Source organism: Pogona vitticeps, chromosome 4 (genome assembly GCF_051106095.1).
Source record: "Pogona vitticeps strain Pit_001003342236 chromosome 4, PviZW2.1, whole genome shotgun sequence".
Lineage (NCBI taxonomy): Eukaryota > Metazoa > Chordata > Lepidosauria > Squamata > Agamidae > Pogona > Pogona vitticeps.
The window spans coordinates 124785334-124813119 of NC_135786.1; the positions used below are offsets into that span (position 1 = coordinate 124785334).

At 41.2% G+C, this 27786-nt stretch overlaps 1 protein-coding gene across 4 annotated transcripts in view; it reads right to left on the bottom strand.

Moving 5' to 3' along the window:
- PBX1 (PBX homeobox 1) overlaps positions 1–27786 on the bottom strand; it is a 383372-nt gene that overhangs the window by 52966 nt on the left and 302620 nt on the right. For 3 of the 4 annotated variants that reach the window (XM_020809395.3, XM_072998269.2, XM_072998270.2), the window contains 2 exons: positions 27450–27539; positions 307–8877 (listed from right to left, as the gene is read on the bottom strand). In XM_020809395.3, the coding sequence (XP_020665054.1) occupies positions 8785–8877; positions 27450–27539 (183 nt within the window). In that variant the 3' untranslated portion in view covers positions 307–8784. Of the gene's footprint in view, positions 1–306; positions 8878–27449; positions 27540–27786 lie in introns of those variants that run through there. The other variant, XM_072998268.2, reaches the window with a different exon arrangement.

Sequence of the window (27786 nt, forward strand, 5' to 3'; positions counted from 1 at the left end):
GCTGTCAGCAGGTTTTTTTTTAAAGGGGATGTAGGGACAAGTATCGGCTGGGCAGCAGTGCCCAGCTGACAACAGGGTTGACCTATGGGAGAATGTGAGCTTGAAAGGAGTAAAGTGCATGGCTCCTGGAAGAACACAGAAGAAAATAAGCTAGCACGTTTGAAACAGAAAAACATCCACAAATACTTTCAAAAACCTGAGAACAAATCAGATCAAGTAAACAGATTCCAATTTGTACAGCAAATATTTGGATATAAATCTGATTGGATAGTATTTGCACCCCCCTGTCCTGCACAATAAATACACTTTTCTTTATTTTTGCAACAAAAGAAACCATTTATTTGGAATATGCATTAGCAGTACAAATCAGGAGACTCCAAAACCTACACCTTGTTATTATTATAGAACAGAAGAGTTTCATTGGAAATCAAAAAGACAGAGGCCTTTGCCTTTTAGAAAGCAGAAAAGCTTGAAGTGATATTTTCAAGAAGATTTATATTGGAAGCTATTGCAAACAAAAGAAAGACAAAACAATTCATAACAAAGCAGGTTTTCTTTACAAGAAACAAAAGGATTTGAGATTAAGAACAAACAATGCATTTTGTAATACATCTTTGATAATAACAATAACAACAATAATATGTTACAGCTTCATGGGAAAAAGTAGCATGGGAAAATAAGAGTTAACGTGAATAGTGATGTGAAAATTACACAATTATTTGCAAATTGGGGGGCTTGATAGTATCAGTTATTTTACAGTACAAGTTTTTGAGCATGTGGATTGAGCATCAAACTGTCTTCTCTTATAAGTCTAGTTCTGCATATCCTGGCATGTGTCTACCTTAAAGCATAACACTATCAAGAAAGATACTTTGTTTTCTCTCACTGGAGGAGAAAGCACAGACTGCAAAATGGACTTTTGGAGACTATAACTCCCAGAATCAGGACCTGCAGGTTATCTTGTTTGGTGGTGGTGCTAGTCTGGGAACTCTAGTTTGCAATACTAATATTTCCAAGTTCTGGGAGAAAGTAATACAGTGGTGCCTTGCAAGACGAATGCCTCGCAGGATGATAAAACCGCAAGACAAATGGTTTTTTCGATCGCTATGGTGCCTCGCAAGACGGCTTCTTCTATGGCCATGCTTCGCAAGACTTTTTTCCCCCGAGACCAATGCCTCGCAAGACGAAAAAAATTCATTCGTCTTCTGAGGTTCCCATAGGAACGCATTGCAATGCATTCCTATGGGAAGCCGCTTTTTGCAAGACAATTTTTTCGAAAGACAGCGCTACACGCAGAATTACATTAGTCTTGCGAGGCACCACTGTATCTGATTTCACCTAAATTGCATCTGAATCCATTTTGACCGCTTAATTCCATGCCTTGAAAGGATCAGGGCCAGTCAGTTAGAAATCGGACAAATTAGGTTTATCCTGGATTAGACCCATTCTGTGAGGTGAGTGACATAGAGTTTAACTAGGCTGAGCCTTCTCCCTGGCAAGATGTATGCAAATAATCCCAGAATCTCCAGTAATACCAAACTGGGTTTATCTGGCTAGTTTATTTTCCAAGCCTATCTGACATTTGTCTTTTAAGCCAGACAATAATTGGTAGCTATACACTTTAAAAGGGACAAAAGGCTCTTAAGAAGGAAAAAAGATTCCTGAAATCTCTGCTTCCTATGTTTGCGTGTTCATGTTTTTTCACATTCATTTCATATCATGTGTATTTAGACATATTACCTGAATGACTGTTTTTTTTTTTTTTTTGAGCTATGTAATGGAGGGTTTTTAAAAACCCATTCACAGTCTAACCCTTGTAGGGTAGGGCTAAATTTTCTAGAAGAGTTATTTTTCTCAGACAACAAAGCATGAGCTTTCGATGAGTGGGAAAACTATCTTCAAATCACAATGTGACAAAGTTTTTCAAGTTGTCTTTATTTCAGTAAGGTACTGAGGAACAACATGGAAGCTCAGTTAGTGGTTGTCATAGGTCTGCTGCCACCAACTGTAGCAAATTCTCACATTGATCAGTTTCAGCCTTCTGAAAAGTCTTGAGGTACTCAATGAAATCCCAACTAATCTCATGTGTATGTGATGATGTCATGCAACTAAGTAACTAATTGTATTTGGCTATTTTATGATATAAGTGATGATGAAGTCAATTATTTTGCTTTCACTCAGAATGAAGGACAACACAAAGCAATTGGGCTTATACTCCTTGATTTGTTGTAGTACAACCATTAAGCATGGTGAGAAGAATGGCTGAATTGCTCACTGGTAGCAAAACACAAAGCACTGGCATGGTTGTTTTGGCACTCTGGTTACATTTACTACTTCAGAGCTCTTAAAAATCATGGAAAGGGGAGAGACTGTTGTTTTCAGAGGCATGCCTTTTCTGAGTTTTAATTTTCTCTGCTACTTTGTTATTATGGTGACTCTTGTCATTTATGTTCCACCTTCATTTCTTCACCTGAGCCATTTTCTGACAATAAGCAAGATAAGGCTGAAAATGGCATACCACAGAAAATCAAAGAAGAGTAGATTTATTGTTGCTGCTGGAAAGAGCTTGTCCTTGAATCATGCTTGACTACTATTTTCAGGTCATTAAGAGCAGTATGTATAGAAGGGTAAAATAGAATAGTTAATTGGGCTGATTAATCTTAGGGATATGAGACATTTTAATACCAAATGTTGGCATTGTTTGGGCATGGACACTCCCAAAGATGAAGTACATTCTAGAGAGTATCCATTTTAATACAGGATATACCTAGATAAAACTTTTAAAATACATGACCTCATTTTATAAGCATTTCAGCCTTAGAGAAAGGGTGTTGTCTGGAATTAGTGTTTTGATGGCATGAGAAAAATCCAGTGGATAAGGTGAGGAAGATTAAGTTGCCTAGCAACTATTGATATGCTTGTCTACTACTCTCTACACTTATATAGTCTGGAAGGCTATACATGCTGTTGGCAACTCTGCAACTTAGGTTAAAGCCTGCAAAGAGATACTGAAGATTATATTTGATTGAAAACCCTTGATATAGACACCTCCATCCCAAATGTAGCTCATCAGAGGTGGGAGAAGGGAGAATGATATTGTACTTTTTATTTGCATCTTCCAGAACTGACCTGCTCAATCAGACAGCAACAGTGGGTCTATTTAACTAGTACTGGCTCAAATTATAGAAAATGGCAAAAGGAGGACCCTGAATCTATGGAAAGTTTCATGCTGTCAGGTATAGGTAGGAAAGCATTTGGACTTTCACCCAACTCTACCCAGGTTCAGAGCTGTGAGAGAGCATATCAACTCTCAGAGCCTCCATCATCTTCATATAGTTCAGTGGTTCTTAACCTTGGTTACTCAGGCGTTTTTGAACTGCAACTCCCAGAAACCCCAGTCAGGACAGCTGGTGGTGAAGGCTTCTGGGAGTTGCAGTCCAAAACTCCTGAGTAACCCAAGGTTAAGAACCAGTGATATAGTTATACTGCTCTTTTCATCACAAGAGGGACCTGCAGCTGTACTCCCAAATAGATCCTAAGCAGTACAGACACTCTTAGATTAGGAATAACTGAAGAACTGGAAGAATTTGGGCAAAAACTATTATTATCACATGGTGGCTGCATGAAAGTGGCATTTTGTGGCACCAGAATCCACTAACCATTCATTTTTCTGGATGAAACTATTTGCTTCTCAAAGGGACTCTGCAAGAAAACTAGCTGTTGACTGAGGGCATTGAATCTCCAAGGCTGCTGATGTTCTTCACTATTTGGAAATCTGAGGCAGTTCTGAAAAGGCTTAATGCTGTTATCTAACAGTGAGTCATTTGAGAAATGCTGAATAATTCCAGATTCATACTCAGCATTTCAAATTCCTTGCTCATATCTATAGTTCTTGTCTCAACTTTCAGGTTACGCAATTTGAAGCAATTTTTTGATTAATTCATTTACCTCATTGGATGAAAAAGACAGGGGAAAAGATTGTTTAAACTTTTCATCTTTTTTGTTACTGAAGATTTTCACATCACTTGGAAGAAAGAAAAAAATATTTAAGAAGAGGCTAGGAAGGGATTGTTTGTTAAGGCCATACAAATATAAAATAAAACCAAAGCAAAGGTCTGGTCTCTGGCATAAGCCCTGTTGAAATAAACTGGAGTTAGCCAGAAGAGTACAAATAGCTTCTGCTCATTTCAGTGGAGGCTTACACTGTACAACTTCTCAGTAGATTGAGCCTCAAAAGAAAAGTCTGTATGAGAGAATTCAAAACATAAAAGAAAATGTAATTTCTTGGTTTTTATAGTTAGAAAACATAAAGAATTAAGTGTACCTATTGTGTTTGCTATTCCAACCATTTAAAAAAGTTTTATGAAATGAATTACTGTCACTTTTTAAAAAACATTATGTAACAGGAAATGAATGTGCACAATTCTACACTTTTCTACTCTTCTTGAACTAATTCACAAATGCATGGAAAAATGGAAACAAAAAGAGGGTGAAGGTAGTGGTTTGATGTTAAAACTATACAGGTATGAAGCGCTTTTTTGCCACAGAAAGAACAGGGTGGGACAGCCTGTCCTTTAATGCATTCTATGAGGGTAAATTTTTTTTATTTTTTTAAATTTATTTTTATTATAAACACTATTAAATTCAGACTGCTTTTTTGGTTTTTTTTCTTCCTTTATCTGAATATACAAGAACATTCATTATCAAATGTTCATTATCAGCAATACTACAAAGAACAAGACACAAATCGCAAGAAACAATGGGAAATGTTAATAAAGCTGAAAGAATTTAATTTTTTAAGTTTTTATTTTTAATTTTTTTTAAGTTTCTGTTTTTTTAGATTTTTTTGGTTTTGGCATCGAAGTTGGGGTTTTCTGGGCAGAAAATCATGAAGCAAAAGTGTATGAGAAAAGGCAGCTCACAAATAATCAATGTAATCAATATCAATAATAATCGATATTATAATAAAATAGTACATCTGGATATGCAAAGAACCACTAGCAGTGTATGTACCGTTAAGTAGTTAGTACCATGCTATGATGGACACTAAGGAGAAGGTACATTGTTACAGGCAGATAAATGCAGCTCCATCTATATTTTCCAAAACAAAACAAAAAGAAACTGTGGTCTGCCATGCAAATTAAACAATTCAGATTCTTGTCTGAAATGCTGTCAAGTATTTGACATCAAGTACTTTAAAATGTACCAGACATTTATACAGGGCCCAAGAAAGATTTACCTTCCAGTGGATTATGCTTCTTGTTCAACATAACAGGTTAGATACAATGTGAATGCAGCTAAGAGACATAGTGGGGAAACAGCACACAATATAATTAATTGGAATTCTACTAATTACATTTGATTACATTAAGAAATGAAACAAATGCTTTTGGAAACATTCATGCATCAGAAGAGATACTGGCCACCTTGTGAGAATGCAACTGGAGGGGGGGAAAAGATAATTTTTTTCCTCCTGAGGATCAGATTTTATTCTTTGAAGGAACACAACCTTCACTCACTAGGTAATCTACCCCATTCAGCTGTTTTTTTAAGCCTATGACGTTAATCTTCCCCTTTGTAAATACAAAAACTAATCATGATTCTCTTTACCTCTATGTCTTGCTAGGAATAACCTGTGTGATTTGTTCAAGGCTAGAGAAAAAGCTAGGCAACTGCTAGACTGTATATTTCCAAACATGGGGGCATCAAAACTGTATGTGTTTGTCTAATTTTTTTTGCTTTTTTGTGATATAGCCTAAAAACTGAAAAGCACCTAAGATAGCTAATCCAACCCAGATTTGTTCTGCACTTCATTTTAAGAATGGCACCAATATAGATATTATGGCTTTAACAACATGATTTAATCTTCCCAACCCCCTCTGCTTGACATGCAACCTGATGAAATGTGCTGAAGATTCTGGAGGCTTGCTTACTCTTTTGCAACATTTTTATTGGTCATGTTAAGGCGTTGCTTTAATGTAGATTTAAGACTTTTTCTTCTGAGCCAACATGTATTTCTTTGCTTTTTGTAGTCTTCTGGATTAACGATGGGGCCTTTGTATTTGTAAACAAATACGATGCCCACTGGCACAGGTGGCCTGCTCGATTACCTCTGGTCCCCAGAATATCCGCTGGCCCACTTGCAGTGTGGCCCGGGGGGGGGGCAGCGTCATTGTCAGCATGCCAATTGCGGCAGTAGCGTGGCTGATGCAGCCCCATCTCCTTGCTTACCTCACCAGTCCACAGCTGAGCAGGGAGACTTGTTCCTCCCCCCCGCCTTGCTGGAGTAGCCAGGTGAGCAGGGAGATGGGGCTGCAGCAGCCAGGCTACTGCCACAATTGGCGTGCTGATGATGATGCTGGCCATGCTCACCGCACTGTCAGTGGACTGGCAGGTTCTCAGGGTAGGAAGTAAACGGGCCGGCCACCTGTGCTGGCAGGCTTCTTATTTGTCTATGAATATGAACCTTCCATCTTTAATCTGGATTCATTAAACTTTAATCACAAATGCATGAAGTCAACAGGAAGGTACCAGCCAGATGGAGCCATGGTTTGATTCTATGCAGAAGTCATGTGTTAACCAGGAGTGCTGTGCAATATTAGCAGTGTTACAGATGCAGCTGTGAAAAAAGATTCAGACATCTGTAACAGCTGTACAAGCACTGATACAGTAGACGAGCATCTTCTCTGGCCCATGCTAACCTATGCTGGGATATGCAGCAGCTTTAATTCTGTACTGATTAATTCAGGTTAATTATCACTCTGGTGTTCTCTGCTCATAATTATAGTTCACATGGATGGACACCTCTCACTTCCATTTTCCCAGTTTGATCATGACAGAGGAACAGGAAATAATAAAGAAGGTTAATGGCTAAATAATTTATACTGAGTGATCTTGAGTATGCATATCCACAAATCTGACCATGCCTTGGCATTCTTGGGAAGAAGCTCCATCAGAAGGTAATGGATGCTGGACTAATGGATGTAATTCTTGTTGCTATCTTAATACTTATGTGTTCTGCCACTAATGCACAGCTTATTTTGTGTCTCTTCACTTATTTCATTGTGTCAAGAGTGCACCTGGGCAATATTTCACAACCTCCTAATCTCAGGGGCACGGCTGGCCTGAAATACTTGAGTGCCTAGAACACAACACCCAATCTGATATCCTTATCTGATAATGAAGGTATACCTCCCTATCCTGGAATACGTCTGAGCAAGGCTCACAGAAATGAGATCTATCTCACTTTGTGGGTAGGCTGCATCTGAGCACACACAGCAACTTATAGCCACAATACAAATGTATTTTTCTGTGCTCATTTTTGATTATCAGTGTTTATGGTCTAGTGGGTTTTCTTCCACCACAAAAACATGACTTCCTTAAAGTAAGGGATCTCTCTCTCTCTCCCCCTCTCTCTCATACACACACACACATACACACACACTTGTAAATAATGTAGAAAGCCATACAAGCCTTGGCACTAGATATGCATGTGTGCTGGTAAAATGAAACATGTGCTTCCTAAGCAGTCTGGAATTGTTTCCCAGGAGCTGGGCTCTGATTTTCCTCTCCATACAGATACTGGAGATTTAAAGGGTAATCAGGGCTGTGGACATTAGACTTATTTGCAGGTTCACCATGCAAGTGCAGAACTGGATAGCTTTGCCACAATGTGACATTTTGAGAAACTTTCATTTCCTTGTTCCTTTTTAGAAAACAAGTTTTTATCTTTCATGGTTGATCACAACCACTGGAAACCCAAAGGCAATGCCTAGGTAAAGCTCATAAATCAGATGATAAAATATTGATAGTCAATATGCTATGCAAGGTTATTTATCCCTTGGCCCTAAAGCTGCTTGCCTTTCTCTCAAAAATCAGTAGGTTTCATATATTTATATAAAACCCAAACACTCTTGTCCAGGTCTTTAAACAAGAATACTGAAATGAGAATAAATAAGAGTAAAAGGTAACTTACTAGCCAAAATTACTGCATTTGCATTACTTCATTCTAAGAACCAAAAATTCATTGCCTTTATGCAAAAGAATGTTCCAAAGCCCTGATTACAGTTCTAGGGTGGAGGAGGATGTAGAATGCTAATTGAGAGAAATTTCAGGAGATATGGCTGGGGCTTGGTACAAGGCACGAAGGGAGGATGATGAGTAGATCTGCTAGCATTTCTTGGTAATAAATGGCATGTTACAGACACACTGTACAGCACCAGGATTGCATTTATCCAACCTGTAACAGAGAATTCTGGAAGGCAACTCACCAAGTATTAAGAGTCTTAGAGAAAAAGACAATTGTCCTTACATGGGGGTAAGGTAAGGGCCAAGGTGAGCGATTATGTGGCTCCTGCAAAGAGGTAGTGAAAACGGCAGAGAAAATGAAAAAGACAAGTGCCTGATAAACTGCAGGGACTTAGAAGAGTAACTCCTCAAATGAGAAGGAAAAATCATCAATAAATTGTACAAATTCATTTAGAACCTGTTTTGCTTTTCTTCATATTGAAAAATACTTTGCTGTGAGAGGATGACTGATGGTGGCGGTGGAACGAGAAGTGAATTCTACCCAGAAAAGAAAGGGAAGAGAGTATAAAGAAGAGTTCCGATTGGCTGGGAAACTATCCCAAAAGAGAGAAGAGATATAAAATCCTGTTGTGTTTGCCAACCAGCTCTGGATCCAGCCCGATGGCTTCAACAGGAGAGAAGATCCCTCCCCTCTCAGCTCCCACTTCTGCATGGCGGAGAGTGGGGAACAGCCAGGGATGTTTGGTTGCTGGGAGATCAGTTGGAGGTATCAGAGTGAACACTGCCAGGGCCTTCTGTGGGGGAGGTCACTGACGAAGGAGTCGTAGCATCTTGCCAACCTCCATTAGCCTAGGAGGAACAAAGAAAAATATCTGTCAGTCACATTCCCCATGAGGGGCCTGAGCACCAAAGGGTTCCCAGCAGGGAATCTCCCTCTTCCATTCACTTAGATTACAGCTGTTGCTCACTGTCGTGAATCCCGGACAGTCACATTAGCCTTAGGTGACAGACATTTAGGTTGACTCAAGTGAAAATAACTAATTTTAATAGAGCACAAGCTTTTGTCATTATAGTCTTACTTCTTCAGACACTGGAAGCAGAACTGGCATACAGTGTACGACTATTAACAGAATATCAACCTTTCATAACCCTCATTTATTTTTAAGGGAACAGTAAGTAATAGTATAGGATATATATCCCAGTATGGAATAAATATTTTATATAGGTCACTATGTAATATATACAAGGCTATTCTTGGAGCATTAAAATTACCTTCAGTGTTGCTTGCCTGAAATTATACAACTGCCATTTGAAGTCTAGTTCAGCTATTTAGGTGCTGTTCATAAAACACCCGCAGAAGTAAATGAAAACTCTCATGGGAATCATTTGTTTATATGATTGCAACTAGTAGCTCTCACTTCTAGCAATGGAGCAGATCCTATTTCAAATCATATTTCCCTTAACATTCAAGGTTCCTGAGATCCAAAACTCACACATAGCACAGAACTGTACAGTTGGAGGGATCATGCAGACCAGGGGTTGGGCAATTAATTTCTATTGGGGGGGCACATGAAAAATCTGAACTGTGTTCAGGGGCCGAATCAACTTTACTTAAAAATAAAATGAAACAATGATGTTATGATGGTTTTTATTTTAAACTTGCTAATCTTCACAAATACTAAAGAGGTTTTTTGCAGTATGTTAAAGATAAGCAACTGTTCAACTTTAGACAAAAAGCTATAAATGGTTTTGATGTTCAAAACTGTCTGCGGGCCAGACAGGAGCGGCTTGCGGGCCGTATGTGGCCCTCGGGCCGCACTTTGCCCAGGTCTGATGTAGACCATGTAGTCCAGCCTCCTGCTCTGTGTAGGAAATTGTAAGCTTCCTACCTCCTCAGGAGTGGGCACTCACTTTCCCACATGCAGCACACCTGTAGACTGGGACGAGACATTAGAGGCGTCCTGACGAAGCCTGGAGGCTTGAGAATTTAAGGAGGACAGGGAGGAGAGTGAGACCTACAAGGACACCCAGGTTTGGTAAGTCCTGGCGGCAGAGGACAAATTGCTGCTCCAAACGCTATCCAAGGACAGCTGGAAGAAGATGTGCCATTGGGATCCCAACACAGGATGTTGGGAGACGTTCTTGGTTCCCCTGGAGGTGGCTCAAGTATGGAGGGACAAACTGAGGTGCCAGGAGAAGTACTGGCAATCACCAGCCAAAATGCCTGGGATCTGCTATCCCGACCTGTACGGTGGTCAGGGGCCTCCTGTTAGTCTATCTGTGAAGTCCTCTCCTCCCTGCGCTTCTCCTGCACAGGACCACTTCTCTGAGTCCACACGGGTTAAGATGGACTTTAGACGCAGAACCAAAGAGGAGTGCCAGCAGCCTGTACTATAGATCCATTGCTTGGGTCTAGGCCTGGTTTTCAGAATGCCTAGACCAAGTAGGAGGCAGGGATGAATTCCTCTCAGGCAGGTGATAAGATTTTCATTTTTTCTTCCCTCTTGTTCAAGGTCTCATGAACATAAGTGCAGGCTGGGCTGGGCCCTTGGCCAAGGTGAGGCAGGGTGAGCAATGGGCGTTTCAATCCTGGCCTATGCTGGCAAGCTGAAATGGCCTCAGCTGCACCCACTGCACCCAGAACTAGAGAGATCGGGTAAAAAGGGGTGGTGGCTCTGAGGCTAGGTCTGCACTCCCTGTGCAGAGACACAGATTTACAATGCTGATGGGGAAGGAGGGGGAGTTAGAGAAAGACCCAACTGGCCCCCACCCTTCCCCTGCCTCCATTGCCTGCTCCCCACCTCTACCCATTCATTATCCACCTCTCCCAGCTGATCTGTACTGGCTGCCTCCCTACAGATTTCAGACAGCAGCATGCATACGTGCCAAAAAGTATTTCCTCATCATTCTCTGGGCTTGGAACAAAAATAATTATTGTTATTTATTATCCTATTATACAGTAGGATACTTGTATTGTAGGATACAATACAAGTATCCTACTGTACTTGCCATCCATTTGCTACTTTGCACAGTAGCCGGGGGGGGGGGCTTGGAACCGATGTGCTGCAGATACAGAGGTCCTACTGTACATCCAAAAGTTTGCTCCCTAGCCCCTGCCTGGAACCCCACAGTGGAGAAGAGGCCATCACATCACTGATATCAACTCCATTAGTCTTATCATTCAGGAGCTTCTCCAAACACACAGTCAATACCTACCCTCTTCCACCAATCCAATCCTGCCCTCTGTGACAAACGGACATAAGTCTTTACTGTTTTTGAACTGCAGCATTCATCAGACATCTGAAAAGTGCTTTTATGTCCTCCCCCCTTGTATTCACTCTTCTAGGCTGCCATACCCACTTCTTTCAACTTCTTTTATGTACCATTTTTGTAGCTGTCCTTTGAAATCCTTCCAATGTATTGACATCTTTCTTAAATGTGGTACCCATAACTAGATAGAGTACTCCAGATGAGATCTGAATCACTAAAATAAGGCAGAACTCTTAATTCCCATGACTTGGACTACCACTCTATTGCTGGAACATAATATTGCACTAGTTATGCTTGAAGCTATATCACAGTGCTGACTCATTCACCTTGCGACCATCTACAATCTTACAATTTTTTCACATATTCCTATGCCAAGCCAGAATGGAGAACTATGAATTTCATTTGATAGCTTCAGCCCAGTATTACATTTGGAGGGAAATTTTGAGTTTTATTTGCCTATCATGATCATCAACCTAGAACTGCAGAGCTGGAAGGGTCCCTATGGATCACTGAGTCCAGCCCCTGCCAAGAAGGCAGGGGAATCAAACTCCCAACCGCTGGTTCCACAGCCAGGTACCTAAACCATTCAGCCATCCAGCAGTTCTCTGATATGTTGGTTATTAACAATTCTTAGACAGGATAGAGATTCTAAGAATGGTTTCAGAAGAGATTATTATCATACCATCACCTTGTCTCTGTCACTGAATTTTATGGGGACTTTAGGTAACATTATCCTGAACAGGGCCTGGTGTGCTCTGGCCCATGGGGTCACGAAGAGTCAGACACGACTTAACAACTAAACAACAACCCTGAACTTGTAATTTCTCTTTATTTTCTTGGTGACTTTTGCCTTCTTCACTGCAGAAAATCTATGAGGGGGAAAAAGATGAAATGGGTGCACGGTACCTTCTAACTGCTAACATGAGGAGCTCTGGAAATGCTCTGAGACTACATCGGCAAGTTCTCAAGCACCATAGCAGGTGGTACACATACCTTGAAATTGTTTTAGGTAGCAAGGTATTTTCTTATGCAATCTTTATTGGTCTTGAATGACAGTCCCTCTCATCAATTATTCTACCTGTGCAAGATTGCTCAAAGGTTCTCTTTTAAGAGAAGACAGAAGTGAAATATCAGTTGAGTAGTTCTGTTCCTCTTTATCACTTGTTAATATTTCACAGACTAGAACCCTATTGGTATTTGCATGTGGCTTGCATAACTTGCTGCAGCTAAATGATGAGGTGATGGGCCACATCTTAGTTGTGGTTTTAGGCATGTGACCAACCACACAATCAAAGGCCACCCTGACACCTGATGTATTAGGTGCCATTGGCCACAGGAAGTTATATAAATATTGCATGAATACTAAATAGGATTCTGGCCATTATCTTTACTACTCTTTCCTTTCTAGCTTCCTTCTGCTTAAAACCAGGGCAGCCTGCAGAGTGAACGTGTGGGTGCCTCACTCTGAAAAGGCAGGATGAAAACACCATTAGTCTTACTTGGATCACAAATCTCCAGTATTTCAAAAGCTTTCCTAGCATCTCTATCTGTAATCAACATGACCTTTGTTGCAACACCTCGAGCCAAGGTTCCTTCTAAGGTGTATGCTTGCATGAATGCGACTGTACTCCCCTCTGTGAAGCCTTCCTCCTCCTCTGCATACTGACAGCAATAGTTTTCAGCCCATTTGGTTCTGGTTGCAATGGAACACCAAGGGGGGGGGGAAATCACATGTGCACATGGGTAAAGTCACATATGCAAGGGACAAAGCCCCACCCAGCGGGGCTGAGAATTAGAGGGAACATTGCATTGAGCATTGCTTCGCTTTCATGAAAATTAAAGCAATGGTCCTTTAGTTACTGAACTCCTTGGCATTTCTTGGGGACTGGAATGTATCTTGAATATTTCCAGTCTGTGGGCCATTGTTTTATTTTCCATATTTACTGGCATATTCTTGTTAGGAATTTGACAGATTCAGTCTCTGTGGTTTTCAATAGTTCTATTAGTATTCTATCTACCCTTGGTGATTTATTTCTTCCTACTGCTTTCAGAGCGGCTTTCACTTCACTTCTTAGAACATTACATGCATGATACTTGTTCTTTACTCTTCTCCGGTAGCTGATTGAGTACTTTCTGACCTGGGAGTATGATATTTGAGCATTATATCTTGTTTCATTTTGGACTGTCTCATCACAGGGATTTCATAGAAAAGAAAGTTAAGCAAAGACTTTCTATTTCCTTTTTTGGTACAGTACTAACAAAAGTTATCTTGAGTGTCCCACCATTGCCCCCTCTGCCAGTGTCAACTTCAGCTACTGTTGCTGCCCAGTAGCTGCCTTGAAGAGGATGGATACACCTTAGTCTGGTTTCTCTGGTAAATGCCCTTTTTGTTAGCACTACTCCTGGCAGCTGAGAAGGGAGAACTCTACACCCTTCCTTTTCTAGTACACTCTTCTCCCACTGCTAGCTTTTGGGCTTCAGCCAATTTGGCAGGCTTATGTTATACAGTGGTGCCCCGCTAGACGCTTACCCCGCATGATGTGGAAATCGCTTAACGATGACATTTTTGTGATCGCTATTGTGATTGCAAAACAATGGTTCCAATGGGTTTTTTTCACTTCACGTTGATTAGGAGCCTGCTTCGTGAACCATTTGTTCGCTATACAGTGATTTTTCTGGTTCCGCAAAATGGCTTCCCTCCCTTCACAAAATGGCTGCTTTCCAGACCCCTGCTTCGGAAGACAGCGATTTTTAACAGCTGATCAGTGGTTCTCTATGGGCAATCTTTGCTGGACAATGAGGTATTTCCCCATTGGAACACATTGACCGGTTTTCAATGCATTCCAATGGGTTATTTTTTTTGGCTTGACAACGATTTTGCTTAACAGTGATTTTCCTGGAACAGATTATTGTCGTCAAGCGGGGCACCACTGTATTTTATGTACTTTACTAAATTACAGATTCCAGAATTCCACAGGTTTCAGTTAAGAGTGGAATCAACCTCCTGAAACTGTGTAGTGTAGGTGTATTCTTAAATCTAAGACTGTAAGTAAGGTGGGGCCTCAAAGGCTTTACCCTAAGGCAATAAACTTAGAGAGCATGTCTGTTCCCCAGACTTGATTGGCCTGGAGGGCCTGGTTTATTACCATGGGGAAATAAAGAGTAGGTGAGCCTTCAAAGGCAGACATGCAGGTCACAAGGGTGTGCAGAAGACAGATGAATTGGTAGACCTAAGGCAGCAGAGGGGAGATCTACCAGAGACATATTGCACCAAATCCAGACAGGTGGACGGATGGTTTACCGAAATCATAGACAGAAGAACTCTCTCCTGTCAGAGGGAAGGTCTACCTGGCACTCAGTAGTCCAGGTCCCTTCCAAGATGTGTGGAGCAAGGAGCTGCATCCAGATGGATGGGAGACTAGCTTTTTCCTATGAGCAGCCTAGGCTATCTCTGTTGGAGGAGGGAAGATTTACTGAGGCTCGGGAGACCAGGTCTCTGACTCAGATGAGCAGAAGGCTGGGACATCCGCATAGATGGCTGGTCTACTTAGACAAGGCCTTCCTGTTCAGCGGACAGGGTGACTTGTGACAGGACAGAAAGTCAGCTTATTAATATGTAGTTTGCTGAACAATATTTATTGTAGTGTGTCCCCGTGCATGTGTCATTTTTGCAGTGCTGACAGTGCTTCTGGTCCTTGCAGAAGAGGAGGGATGTTGGCAAGGCATTCAGTGTTGTCATAAGTACTTTTATTATTTTCACACCATGAATTACAAAGGCAATTTGGGGGCACATTTTGTGCTTGCCTTACATGCCAAAAATGTTATTTACAGCTCTGCTTAGACTTATTCATATATTATACTCACAAGGCAGCTGAAAAAAACAACTACTCATGCAATTCAGCACCTATCTGTGAGTTCCTACCTCTTGCACACTGTCGCTTACGCAAACAAGTTAATATGTCAAGCAGGTTTGCAAAAATAGCATCTCATGAATTCTTATTGCTCGAGGGAAACTAACACCAATTTTGCCTGAAAAGTTCAACTTCAACTACTTTAGAAGAGAAACAGGAAAGAAAAAGTAAACTGTAAACAAAAGTTAGCTTGGAAATGTTCAGAATCCTGGTTTGCTTTCTGCCTCACCAAGAGCACATGGGAGCTTATTTACATGAACACACACTGACTAATAACAAGTTATTATATTTCAAAGATCAAGTATTTTCACACTACGTTTAATAAACTGGTGGTACACATAAACGCCCTAGGAGACGACAGTGCTTATATTACACGTTAGCACACACAGTTCCCTACTCATGAAGACACAAAAACACATGGCTCCCAGCCCTATACAATATGTCCCACCTCCCTGAACATACAGCTAGACACTTTCACATTCTGACCACTGCGCTGGGCTGCAATTACCGCAGATTATCAGCTCAACTATGACAAGCCACGTAAAGAAAGACACAGAGCCAACTCTGCCATCCGGAGACTGGCATATTCAAGTACACTCAGGACATTAATAGCAATTTACGTGCCATCACTGTAAGAATGCCACAATGGTCCTCTTGGCAGCCTCTTATTTTGAAGACTGTTATTTGTGGGAGTTACAAGCTATAATCACAACAGAAACTTTCTTCAGTGACACACCAAATCTATTTCAGAACGGTAATTGCTATGTCACTGGAGAGTTTGCTGCTTAATGCACTCAAATGACATCTAGTGTTTGCAGGGTCATTATAGGGAAGAGAAATGTGAAGGGGAGGAGGGAGGAAACCCCTATTGTGCACTCAATTTATTTTTAGAAGGCAGTCACTGAAATGAGAGAAATAATCTTTATGCAACAAATGCATCTTTACCATTCACCCCTACCTCCCTAATTCTAAGCAGATGTTCTAGAAATCTGGGGTATTTACATTTTATTCATACTTAGCAATATTATTTATTTCCTAGACAAGAAAATAAAGCCATCCACTGCAGATTTGGTGCTAGTTCTGAATGATTTCTAGAATTGTTGGATATTACCCTGAAGCTTCCCTCCCATGAGGGAAAAGCTCTGGATCTCTAAAATGAGAGCCTGATCCTTAAAGCTCTAGTACTCAATAGGCTACAAGTGCATATCATAAATGTTGATGTTACAGCAGAATATGATTGCTCCAGAGCAATACCAGTGATTTAAATAAGCTATGACTTCATATATCAGATATCAGATATTGGACATTGCTTCTCTTATCTGACACCAACACAATTCATATCTGAAAAAATGTTAGAGTTTTAACTAGAACATTAAAACACACTTGAGAGACCTCTATCCCTACTGACTTCTCTCTCTTTCTCTCTGTTTGTTTGTGCATGTGTCTTGAGAAAGAGGAGCGCCCTCTCTATTACTGTTCAATGATTCTATTAGGAAAGAGGCAGCAAGACGTCTCTCAGAACATGCCTTTATACATCTATACAGCTTCTAGTCCTATGGCTCTTGGACTCAGATGTTTTACACCTGTTGTTTTGTAGCGTCCATAGACCCAGTCTGACATAACACCCCCCAGTTTTTCATTTCCCTCATAGTAATCATCTAGCACACTAGACAAATCATGCAACAAGAACAACCCATGATTATTAAATACAGATATCCAAAATGTCCTCATTTAATTAATGTATTTTAATTAAACATTTGGATTTTTAATTGCTTAACTAATTTTATTCAAACAGACATTTATTTACTGGCTGGACCTTTTACATCATCAAATCTTACAAACATATTTTGAAGTTTGTTTTGCCTTTTGTGAGATGTCATGGCTATCTGCTATGTGTACTGTAGTGATTGAATATTCATGTTTTATTTACTTGTACTACTATTTACTTGTACTAGTAAAAGTTTAATTCTTTAAAAAAGATCTTGTCATCCAGGGGTCTAATCTTTTCAATTACATGGTAACAAACCAGTCTGATCTCTTTGAATAACTTGCAGGCAAAGTATCGTTAATGAATCTTTGAATTAATTATGTTTAATATAAATCATCTGATTCACTCAAACCTCTATACCCACACATAAGTGTGATATATATGCACATCAGGAATACTTCCTAATACCCTAATCTCCTCAGTGGTCAAGAACATTAATGGACCATTTAAGGAGCAGGCTACTTTGGTACACAATCTGACAAGTGGTCATTTATTTTTAGATATCCATGTGATGGTCCTGTGTAGAATAGAAAAGTTAGCTAACAGAGTATCTAATAGAGTATCCAAACCAGAACTCTGTTTCTATGACTAGAAGTGCATTTTATCAGCTTCTGGTGTTTTGCCAGTTGTGACCTTCGTGGAGACTAAAGGCTTAGGCAGCACTGCACGAGTTTTCAGACAACAGCAGTCTGTGACTTGGTCACAATGGGATACTTCATCCCACAATTTAGGGAGAGGTGTCCTTGCATAGATTACAGGCCACCACTCCTCTAAGAACTTTATGAAAGAAATGTGGGATTGCCCTTGGATACTGTTTGGCCTTCAGCAGGACTAGGATGTGGCACCCCAGTTTCTGTGAGAATATGAACATACAAAGCACAAAACACTAATTCTTTGGCTGAAATCCTGTTGTTTTGTTATGCAAAAGGCATAAAATCCAGTTGTTTCTTGCTGGCAAGTTAACAGTCTCCACTGGGATTCTCAAGGGCAGCCCTGAGAATCCTGGCAGTGACTTGTTAATTGTTGGCTAGGAGCAACTTAATTTTATGCCTTTGCATAACAAAGCAACAAGACTTCAGTCTTTATCTTTTTCACCTGCTATTAGTTTGCTTAGGGGAATGTTCAAGATGCTAAATTCACAACTTTAAAATTGCCTGAGTCTAGGCTACTCAAGAGAGTGCTTCCTGCCACTCTATGACTGATGCCTAGTACTAGAGATACTACCTGAAACAACACAGCTATTGGAGGCAAGGCCATTCTTTATCAAGAACAGGGATAACTACTGTCATTTCCTCTCAAGGTGTTTAGTCCAATCTAATGGAATGTTCAGGTAATAGAAATAATTACAGTAGGTCACAGGACTGTAGTCCAAAAAATTGAAACAAAATATATTAAATTATGCTGCCTGGATATAGAAATAAACTAGAAAGTTTGTTCGCTCAAAGTATGAAATACAGAAACTATATTGGGCTTGAATCATGAGTTCAAGCAACAGAACAAGCTTTTCTTTAAAGAACAGAACATGAGTACAATCATCTGCAAGAGACAACAGCTTGCTGGCATGGTGGGCTGAACTGGCAGCCATCAGCAAAGCTAAAGTACTTTCCAAAATAGTAAACATAAGTAACCACTGACCAAAGAGTCTTAAATTCTGCTCATTAAGGAAGCTATAATAAAAGAGTAGGTACTCCATTAATGAAACCTCTAGGGTTGAAAAAAGAGTTTGGCAGGAGTCCTACCCTCACACCACTGCATATGATAAAGCAAGGGTCTTAACTTTTCTCCCCAGTTTCTGGCATCTACTACAAAGCAGGAGAGTTGAGGGAAAGTATGAAGTGATGAGCTATGATGCATGCCATGTGAATGCACAGATGAGGTTACCTGTAACTGTTGTTTTTTGAGTGGTCATCTGTGGAATCACACTCATCAGTTTGCCCCTGTGCAGAACTCTATTTCGGAACATTTTCTAGCTAACCATTTTGGCCCCGCCCCTTACCTATCCTCGTGCATATATAGGCACACCCTGAGCAGGCCCCAGTTCCATCCTGAAGATAAGGCTGAGTGGGTGACACTCAGGGTAGGAGGGTCAGATGTGTGAATCCACAGATGACCACTCAGAGAACAGCAGTTACTGGTAAACAACCAGATGTTCTTCTTCATGGTTTCTGTGCTTCTCACTACTAGGTAGACTGTAAGCTGACTTACTAGAGGAGGGAGTGTCACTGAAGAACTGATGAAAGCACCGCTCAACCAAAGTTAGTGTTCCTTGGCTCTCACGTCCAACCAATAGTGTTTGAAAAATGTAGATGGTGCGGACCAGGTAGCTGCCTTGCAGACATCTTGCAGAAGGACACCCTTCAAGAGTGCTGTGGATGATGACAACACATGAATATAGTGGGCAGTGAGATGTAGAGGCAAGAACCTCTTGAGGTGATAAGCCAGAAGATGCATTCAGTCACCTAATGGGCAAAAAGCTGAGATTAAAAGTGTGCACCCTTCTTGAAGGTTCTGTAGCAGACAAAAATTCTGGGAAATTTTCAAAAGGAAGCAGTATGGGTTATGCAAAAGCCTAAAATGTGCCTGACATCCAAAGTGTAAAGGGGGCACTTTAACTAGGAAGGCAGGTTGCAGAAAAAAGGTGGTAGGATTATGTCCTGGTTGATATGTAAAGTGGTGACAACTTCTGGCAGGAAGAAGACACCTGGCCAGAGGATGACTTTATCCACATGGAAGGTACATGACTGCATAATGCACAGAGTTCTGAAGCACCATGAGCTGATGTTACTATGACCAAAAAGGTAGTCTTTCAAAACAGCAAATGAAGAGGGCAGGTGGCCAGGGGTTCTGGGGGGGGGGTTGCATTGATTGGGATAAAATGAGTGGGAGATGCCAAGATGCTAGGAGCAGAGGGAAATGTGGAATTAAGTTCTGCAGGCTTTTAAAAAACTTTTTCACTAATGGGTGGGAAAAGAGGGAAACAGTGCCCATAGGTTGAGATCTATGAGCAGAGATTGCAGCGAGGTAAACTTATATGGAGGAGTAAGTGTGCCCTTAATCTTCCAGAAAAAAAAGAGAAATCACAAGACATCTGATATAGGGCAAGTGAGAGGATGAAAACTAGTTTGTTGAGCAAAGTCAACATTTAACTTCATAGGATTTCCATGTAGATGGTTTCCTAGAGGTCCTGAGAACCTCCTTAATCTGAGGTGGTAAGGGGGTTGGGTGAGGCTGCTGCCACAACGAGTGCATTTCTTGAATATGGCCTTTGTGGCTATACAACTATGCAATGCTAAAATCGAAAAGGGAGTAGAAAAATAATAATACAAAACTTAGGAGATAAGAATCACTTAGCTGAGATTGAAGTCTTCTCTGAGGTGGAGAAAATGGAATTGGGGGCTGCTGCTCAGAGTGTGCCTATTAATGTGTGACGATGGGTAAGTGGTGGGGCTACTGCCAAACCACTTAGCTAGAGAACGTTCCAGGATGTGGCTCTGTGCAGGCATAAACCCATTAGTGTGAACCACAGAGACCATAAAGAAGAATCACAGTTATAGGCAGACAACCAGGACATCTTTGCCCTGTGGAACTGAAGGAGTTGAGAGTCACAATAGAGGGAAATGACTTCACTAGCTCTACTGGTGGGTCATGATGGTCACCAGGAAAGTTGTTCTGAGTGAAAGTACATGAAAATCACAATTTGCCATGGTTCAAAAGACCTGCCTTGTAGATGGGCCAGCACTAATGGGAGGATCTATACAGAGGCACAGGGCATGACTGGACCCTGCAGAAGCCAATCAGGAAGCTTTTAGACCACAATTGCCCTTTCTGGATAGAGATGATGTGCTAAAATGATGACAACATTGATTTTGAGAAAAAGCTTTTGATGCTCAAAATGTAGAAGGAACTATTAAACATATGTCGGGACAGTTGTGTGGAATCATACTCATTGCTCAGAGAAAAAGCAGCACTCTCTGCCACTTGATATGTCAGGGACCAGATAATTTGCAAAGGGCATCCATTACCTCTTGGATTACCTCATGGCAAACAAGTCTTCATGCTTGAGAATGGTGAAGATGGAGGCCAGGGCAACCACCCAGAACTTCTTGAGAATGATGAAAGCACTGACAACTCAAAAGTAAAGGATATGACAGAGCTGTTTCGGGAGAAATGGTAATGTACTGGGAAAAATGTACTTTGCTCAACAGGTTCTGTAGTGACTTTGTCAAGAAGAATGACAAATTCTTGATACTAGGCGAGGGTCAGTGAAATGGAATGCACTCATGGGAAGTTTAGTATGGAACTCTGTGAAAGCAATCCGGAGAGGCTATCTTCAAGACTCACTCTTCTGCAATAGGTCTAAATAGGAAGAAAAGGAGTGTAGCTTGTTGCCCTTTCACATGGAGGCCAAAGGTCGTTCACAGGGAACAGTGTTATTGTCAATAATATAGATGTCATAGTGGTTGTGCTCTTGGAGTCAAAGGCACACTGCTACTGTTACTATGATTTTTCTTGGATGAGAAAAACAGTACAGTGGTGCCTCGCTTAACGAGCGCACCGTTTAACGACGAATCCACATAGTGATGAGGTTTTTGCCATCGCAAAAGCGATCACATAATGATGTTTTCAATGGGTAAACTTTGCTTTGTGATGATCGGTAAGTGTTTCGCTTACCGATTATCGCATAACGATGCTTTTAAAACAGCTGATTGGCAGCTCCAAAATGGCTGCCGGGTGAAGAAAATGGCCACCACAGTGTTTTCGTGCCCTTTCCTTGCTTACCGGGCAGCGAAAATGGCGGCCGGATGGAGGATTTCCGCATAGCGGTGAGTTTTTTCCCCATAGGAACACATTAAACGTGTTTTAATGTGTTCCTATGGGGTTTTTTCCCCGCATAGCGACGAATCTGGATAGCGACGATTTTTTCAGAACGGATTATCGTCGCTATGTGGGGCACCACTGTATTTGTTTTGATAGGATGTCTTCTTGGAGGGAAATAATTGGAATCTGATCATTCATAATGCAGAAGGAAATTGCAGTAGTGAAGTATAGCTTTCTGTCAAACATAACAAATTTCCTACCTACCTTGTCTGTAGAGGGACGTGGTGGTGCTGCAGGCTAAACCGCAGAAGCCTGTGCTGCAGGGTCAGAAGACCAAGCAGTCGTAAGATCGAATCCACGCGACGGAGTGAGCACCCGTCGCTTGTCCCAGCTCCCGCCAACCTAGCGGTTCGAAAGCATGCAAATGCAAGTAGATAAATAGGGACCACCTCGGTGGGAAGGTAACAGCATTCCGTATCTAAGTCGCACTTAGGAGATAAGAATCCATGTGACCATGGAAGATTGTCTTCGGACAAAACGCTGGCTCTATGGCTTGGAAACAGGGATGAGCACCGCCCCCTAGAGTCGAACACCACTGGACAAAAATTGTCAAGGGGAACCTTTACCTTTACTTTACCTTGTCTGTGGGAATTATTGAGTTCCCCCCCATTTAGGGCTTACTTTATACCTCCACAATTATAGAGGTGCAAGGTAGATGTTTGAAAGGGAAAGCGGAATCCTCCTCCTTTGTCTTTTTGGACATTAGGGTGCTGTTGAGAGTTTGTGCCAAAATTGTTTGAAGACAATACTGAAGGCAAGACAAGTCTAGCCACTGGCTAGTCTCTTAAACACAGGTTCAGTAAGCAGCATTAGTAGGTAGCATTTTGATTTTCAGTTTTAATTATGTGATCATATCAGGGAGCTGATCTACATATGGTTGAGCATTTTATTACCAACACGGGGCTCTGGTCACCCATACCTGGTGATGGGAATGATTGCTGTGTGATCTTACAGAGGAAGTTGAGGAAACACAGTTCTGTCCTCTGAACCGGAGGCTGTAAAGGACCAAGAGTCCTTCATATTGCAAGTTGAGAGACCCATTTCATCACGGTGCATTGAAGCTATGGGTACTATCAGTTGCAGATGACTGAGACACTAACAAAGCCAAGGATGTTTGAGTGCTGACAGCTGAAAAGTACACCAATATGGATGGAGGTGGGTGGGTCAAGCTTGAATGGTGGGTCAAGGTTGAGAGTTGTATTGCATGCAAAGTAGTTGTACACAGTGGGGAGGACTCAAGTGCCATGTGAACTAGAAGAGATGCAACTGTGCTGCCATCATGGAGAACAATGGCCATTACGCTACTGGTGTGTGAATCTTGATATGGGGACAGTGATGTGTTGTAGAGGTGCTATGTGAGGTCCTGCTACAGTGTAGCAGCTTGCCTCTCCCTGGTAAAAGCCAAGGGCTAGATTTTAAAAGATTTTAAAAGAGATCAAGAGAAACCCAGGAATGCATCCTCATTGGAGGGCTCCCATAAGAAATGTATCATTAGTGCTAAAGAGATTGGGACTGAAAATGATACTGAAAATGAGATTAATGTTGATGATAATGCAGCATACTCTCATGTCTATAGATGAAATGAAAGAAATCCCAAGAGCTCTGTGAGTAATGATGGGGAGAGCAGACATGCAGCAAGCGGTACTGTGAAGAACAGTTCTGATGCAAGGATCAGTAGCAGGGACCTAGACGAATCCCAGTGCTACAAGTAAGAGTGACATATCAACATGGAAGCTTACATCCAGTAACTCTCCTTCAAGTATGAAACTATAAACTGGGTGTCATTGGTACGGTCAGCTTGATGGGGTTGCTACTGAGGTTCCAAGAGACCTTGATGTTCCAAATCAAGGATGTTCTAAAGTATTTGCTCCAGTACGGTCACAGAAGATGTGAGAACTGAAAGGTGTAGGCCAGACATCATAAAATACCCCCATAAGTGGAGCTAAGGAAGTTGTCACTGCTGAAGGTGCACTGGTTGGAACCAAAATAGGCAGCATCAAGGCAATCTGTACTGGATTGGAAATTTGCCGTATAAGGCACATTTATAGACAATTTCATTAATGTCATTTCAAAATTAGAGGGAGCCAGAAAAAGAGAAATTGCATGTAGCATCCTGTGTTTATAAACCTGTTGTTCTAAAGTAACATCATATGCTGCTCAGAACAGTCTTCTTTTCCTGAAGGGGTAATGTCCGCCATTGTCCTCCATTTCTCCTTGTCAGTTTCAGCATGTGTCTTGGTGCCTGTTAACCTGCCATATCTAGGGAAAATCTCTTTCTAATAGGGATGGGCAAAACGGCCACTTTTACTTTTCCCTACATTCGAATTTCTGATTAAACAATGAACTGAACTGAAATTCTCACCTATCTCCAGAGGATTAATATGTCAGTTTCAATTTCTTCCACATTCAGATTTTGGTAAATTCTGATCAAATCTGAACTGAAATAAAATGTTCAAGCTGATTACCACATGCTGGACATCACATGCATGATACTAGGGCAAAACCTTTGTCATGTTTCTGAAGTCCCCATTAGCTGGCCTCTGCTAGAACACTCAATGAGAAATTGCATATATTGCATAGTTCACTTCATATGCTTTAAATACTGGAGGGGCCCATTGGAGGGACCCCTTGGGTCAACAAGCCTAATTAAAGGATGCCATTTACAATGAAGCCTTTTCAGCTTCCACTAGAGTCATATATGTTTTACAGCCAGGTGCAACAGTGGTTCCCAACCTTAGGTCCCCAGATGTTCTTGGACTAAAATTCCCAGAAGCCTTCACTACTAGCTGTCCTAACCAGGTCACACTGGCCTGCAGACAAAGCAAACTGCAGTTTCTCTTTATTAACGACTACCAAATTAGTTTCCATTCTGTACCTCAGATGCAATGTGGTAGCATTCAGATCTATCACAGCCTTCGTTTTCCCTTGATTACAAAACAAGCAAGCAGTCTCCTGGTGCCTCGAATTTATAATTTTCAAATATATATTCAGTTGTAGTGACCTCAAGCTTTCCTTAGGGACTGGAGGGACAGAATTAATTTGTACAGAAATATCATACCTATTGTGATCAGCCTCTGATAGTTTTACTCCTCAGAATTGAACAGCCAAAATGGAAATTATTTTAAAATATTTGTATACTTATTGTTTTTTAAATGATGTAAACCGCCTTGGGTCCCTTTTAAGGAGAAAGGTGGGATAAAATATTTTAAAAGAAAGAAAAAAAAAGAATGAATTCAGCAATGTAAAGCTTAATCTGAAATGATGGATTCTTTCATGTTGCATTTTTAAGTTCATTTTTTCCAACAGGTTTATAGGACCAGACATAATTGTCTACACATGTTCAATTGCATTTATTTCAGAATGCTTTATTGTCCTTGCCTAGTGACGTCAGGGCTTGGTAGTAACAGGGAAGGCTCATATGCCTGTGATGAATTCAGATGGAACTAACTCAGAATTCAAACAAAAAAGCCACATATCATATTTGATGACATTTCTAGACTTCCAGGTAATCAACGGATCTTCCATCCTTTTCCCCTAAGGGAAAAAAACCCCAAAAAAATATTCCCTTACTTTGCTTTGAAAAAAGAACACATAGTGGTCAGATACTGCATTAATATACTCATTGGAGGACATGGTGGTAGATATTAAGACCATTGTGCTGTATTGCCCCTTGGTTCAAATCATACGGGATGTCTCTCACAGTTCTACATCAACTGGGAAAATGCTTCGTATATCACGGGTCTGCCTTAATAGAGGGAAGGGCATGGAAATTATGGTGCAGGAGCATATATATTTACTCTTGTTCTTTTCCAGGTGTTGTTTGTTGTAATTAACTTTTTGGAATGCTTGAAGAAGGTTATTAATTAGAGCTGATCCATGCATTAAGCAGAGTAAGGCAACTGGATTTTTAGATTGTACTAGCTATGAATATGGCAAGGGAAATGGCAGGCGTAAGACTAGAGTCAAAGGAACTGATGCCTCCATTCCATGTCACAAATACCCAACTGGCAACCAATATTGCCCAACAGGAGTGACTTGGAACACTTTCTGATAAGAAGAATATTGCCCAATGTGACATAATCTGCAAAAGCAAGGTGAGAAGAGGATGATAACAACAAATATGGTCAACAAATGTGGTTGCTATAATTGCCTGATTTAGCCTTCAATCTGCACAGTATGAATGCTAACTCAAAGTAAACCTGGTTTCTTTAGCAGCACTGCACAACCAGAACATAATAATAATGATCATCATCATCATCATCATCATCATCATCATCATCATCATCACCACACACCTTTGATATGAATCATTCTCACCAGCCTGCATCCCAGGAAGCCTTGACCTAATCTGAGTATTTAAACACTTAACTTCTATGACCCAAATGTTTGTTCTCTTACCAAAAGGAAGAGAGGGGAAATGAGAGAAACTTGGTCTCTGCACATGGTTTTAATCCACCCCCCTCTAATCACATCTTATTCTTGGTGATTTCATTACAAGTTGACATGAACGCAAGGAGAATGCCTAGCAAGACCAACAGTGTCCTGCTGCACAATACCCACTAAGTCCTGACTATAGACTTGTTGTGAAGAATGAAGCAATAGAAACCTTGGTGGTTATCTTGATGTGAGGGAAGCTCCTAAATCCTGTAGTGGTCCTTTGCCACCATCCTAGCTGGCACTCCCCAAGTTAAAGGCATCTGTGCAAAAAAAATATCAAAACCATCTTCCATCCTTGCAATACTTTAAGCTTTCTCTCTCTCTCTCTCTCTCAAATTCTCTCACACTGTTTCAGTGACCTCTAAAGAGGCAGAGAAGCTCCTGACGCTTTGTATAGCAGCTTCCTTTTCCAGGCTGCCCTCTTGTCCCAGCTTGCTGTCATCGCCACTGAGATGGTGGGTGATTGATCTGAGAAATGAAGTTGGATTGCTGTCCCAAATCTACACTCGGTTCTCCTTGTGTCTGTCTGATCGATTTCACTCTGTACGACACAGCTTGTCGCTATGAATTTTCATGCTAGTCAGAAGCCGCCAGCATAACCCAGAACAAATAGAAGATGTTCCTCACTACCCCCACTCTTCTTTCTCCCCCCCCTATATTATTATAAAGATGTTATATTATTGTTACTTTGATTATCATCTGGTTTTGGCTTTAGATGCTGATGTGAGTGGGAAATAGGTCTACTCCATTTTTAGATGTCATGTCCAGAATCAGTGGTTCCAGCCTTTGGCCTTCTTGTTGGAGGTGGCTAGGTCCTGGTTCGTGGTGACATCCCTTACTGCCATTGCACTAGGTGTCACCTGTTTAGCCGCTCCTCTCAGCAGAATGCAAGTGGCCGCAGGTGTTGTGTGAAGGCTGATTCTATCTGACAACCCTAGACGCCAGCTGCCTGCACAAGGCCTGCCCAATCACCACTTTTTTGCAGATAGAACTCTGCCGTTGGCATGGCCGATACAGAAGCAATAAACTAGGTGACCGGAAAGCTAAGACAAGTCCTACTAAGTGGCATTCTGAACCCCATGGCTTTGAAATAATTGGAAGAGAGAGGACAAAAAAACAAAGAGGGGGGACAGAAAAAGAAAGCCTATTTTTCTTACACTGATGCCCTGCGGACTATACATCTGACTCGCTGCAAGCCCGTCACTGTATCCTCCTGTCTGGCTGATAACATGGCGAAGGGTATCCACCTAAATAGACCAACAACAACAAAGAGAGAATTAGGAATACAGTTAGGAGAAGGCAAAATTAATGGGTGGCAGGGTGATTATTAGAATATGAACATCTGACCATAATCAAGATCTCCCAATGGTAAACCCATAAAGCAAAACATACAAGTTTCCATCCCTTTCATATCTTTACCTACTGTCCCAGTTATTGATAGTAGCAGTGGTAGTAGTCCATGCTGCATTCTTAGAACTACAGGAGATGGTAGGA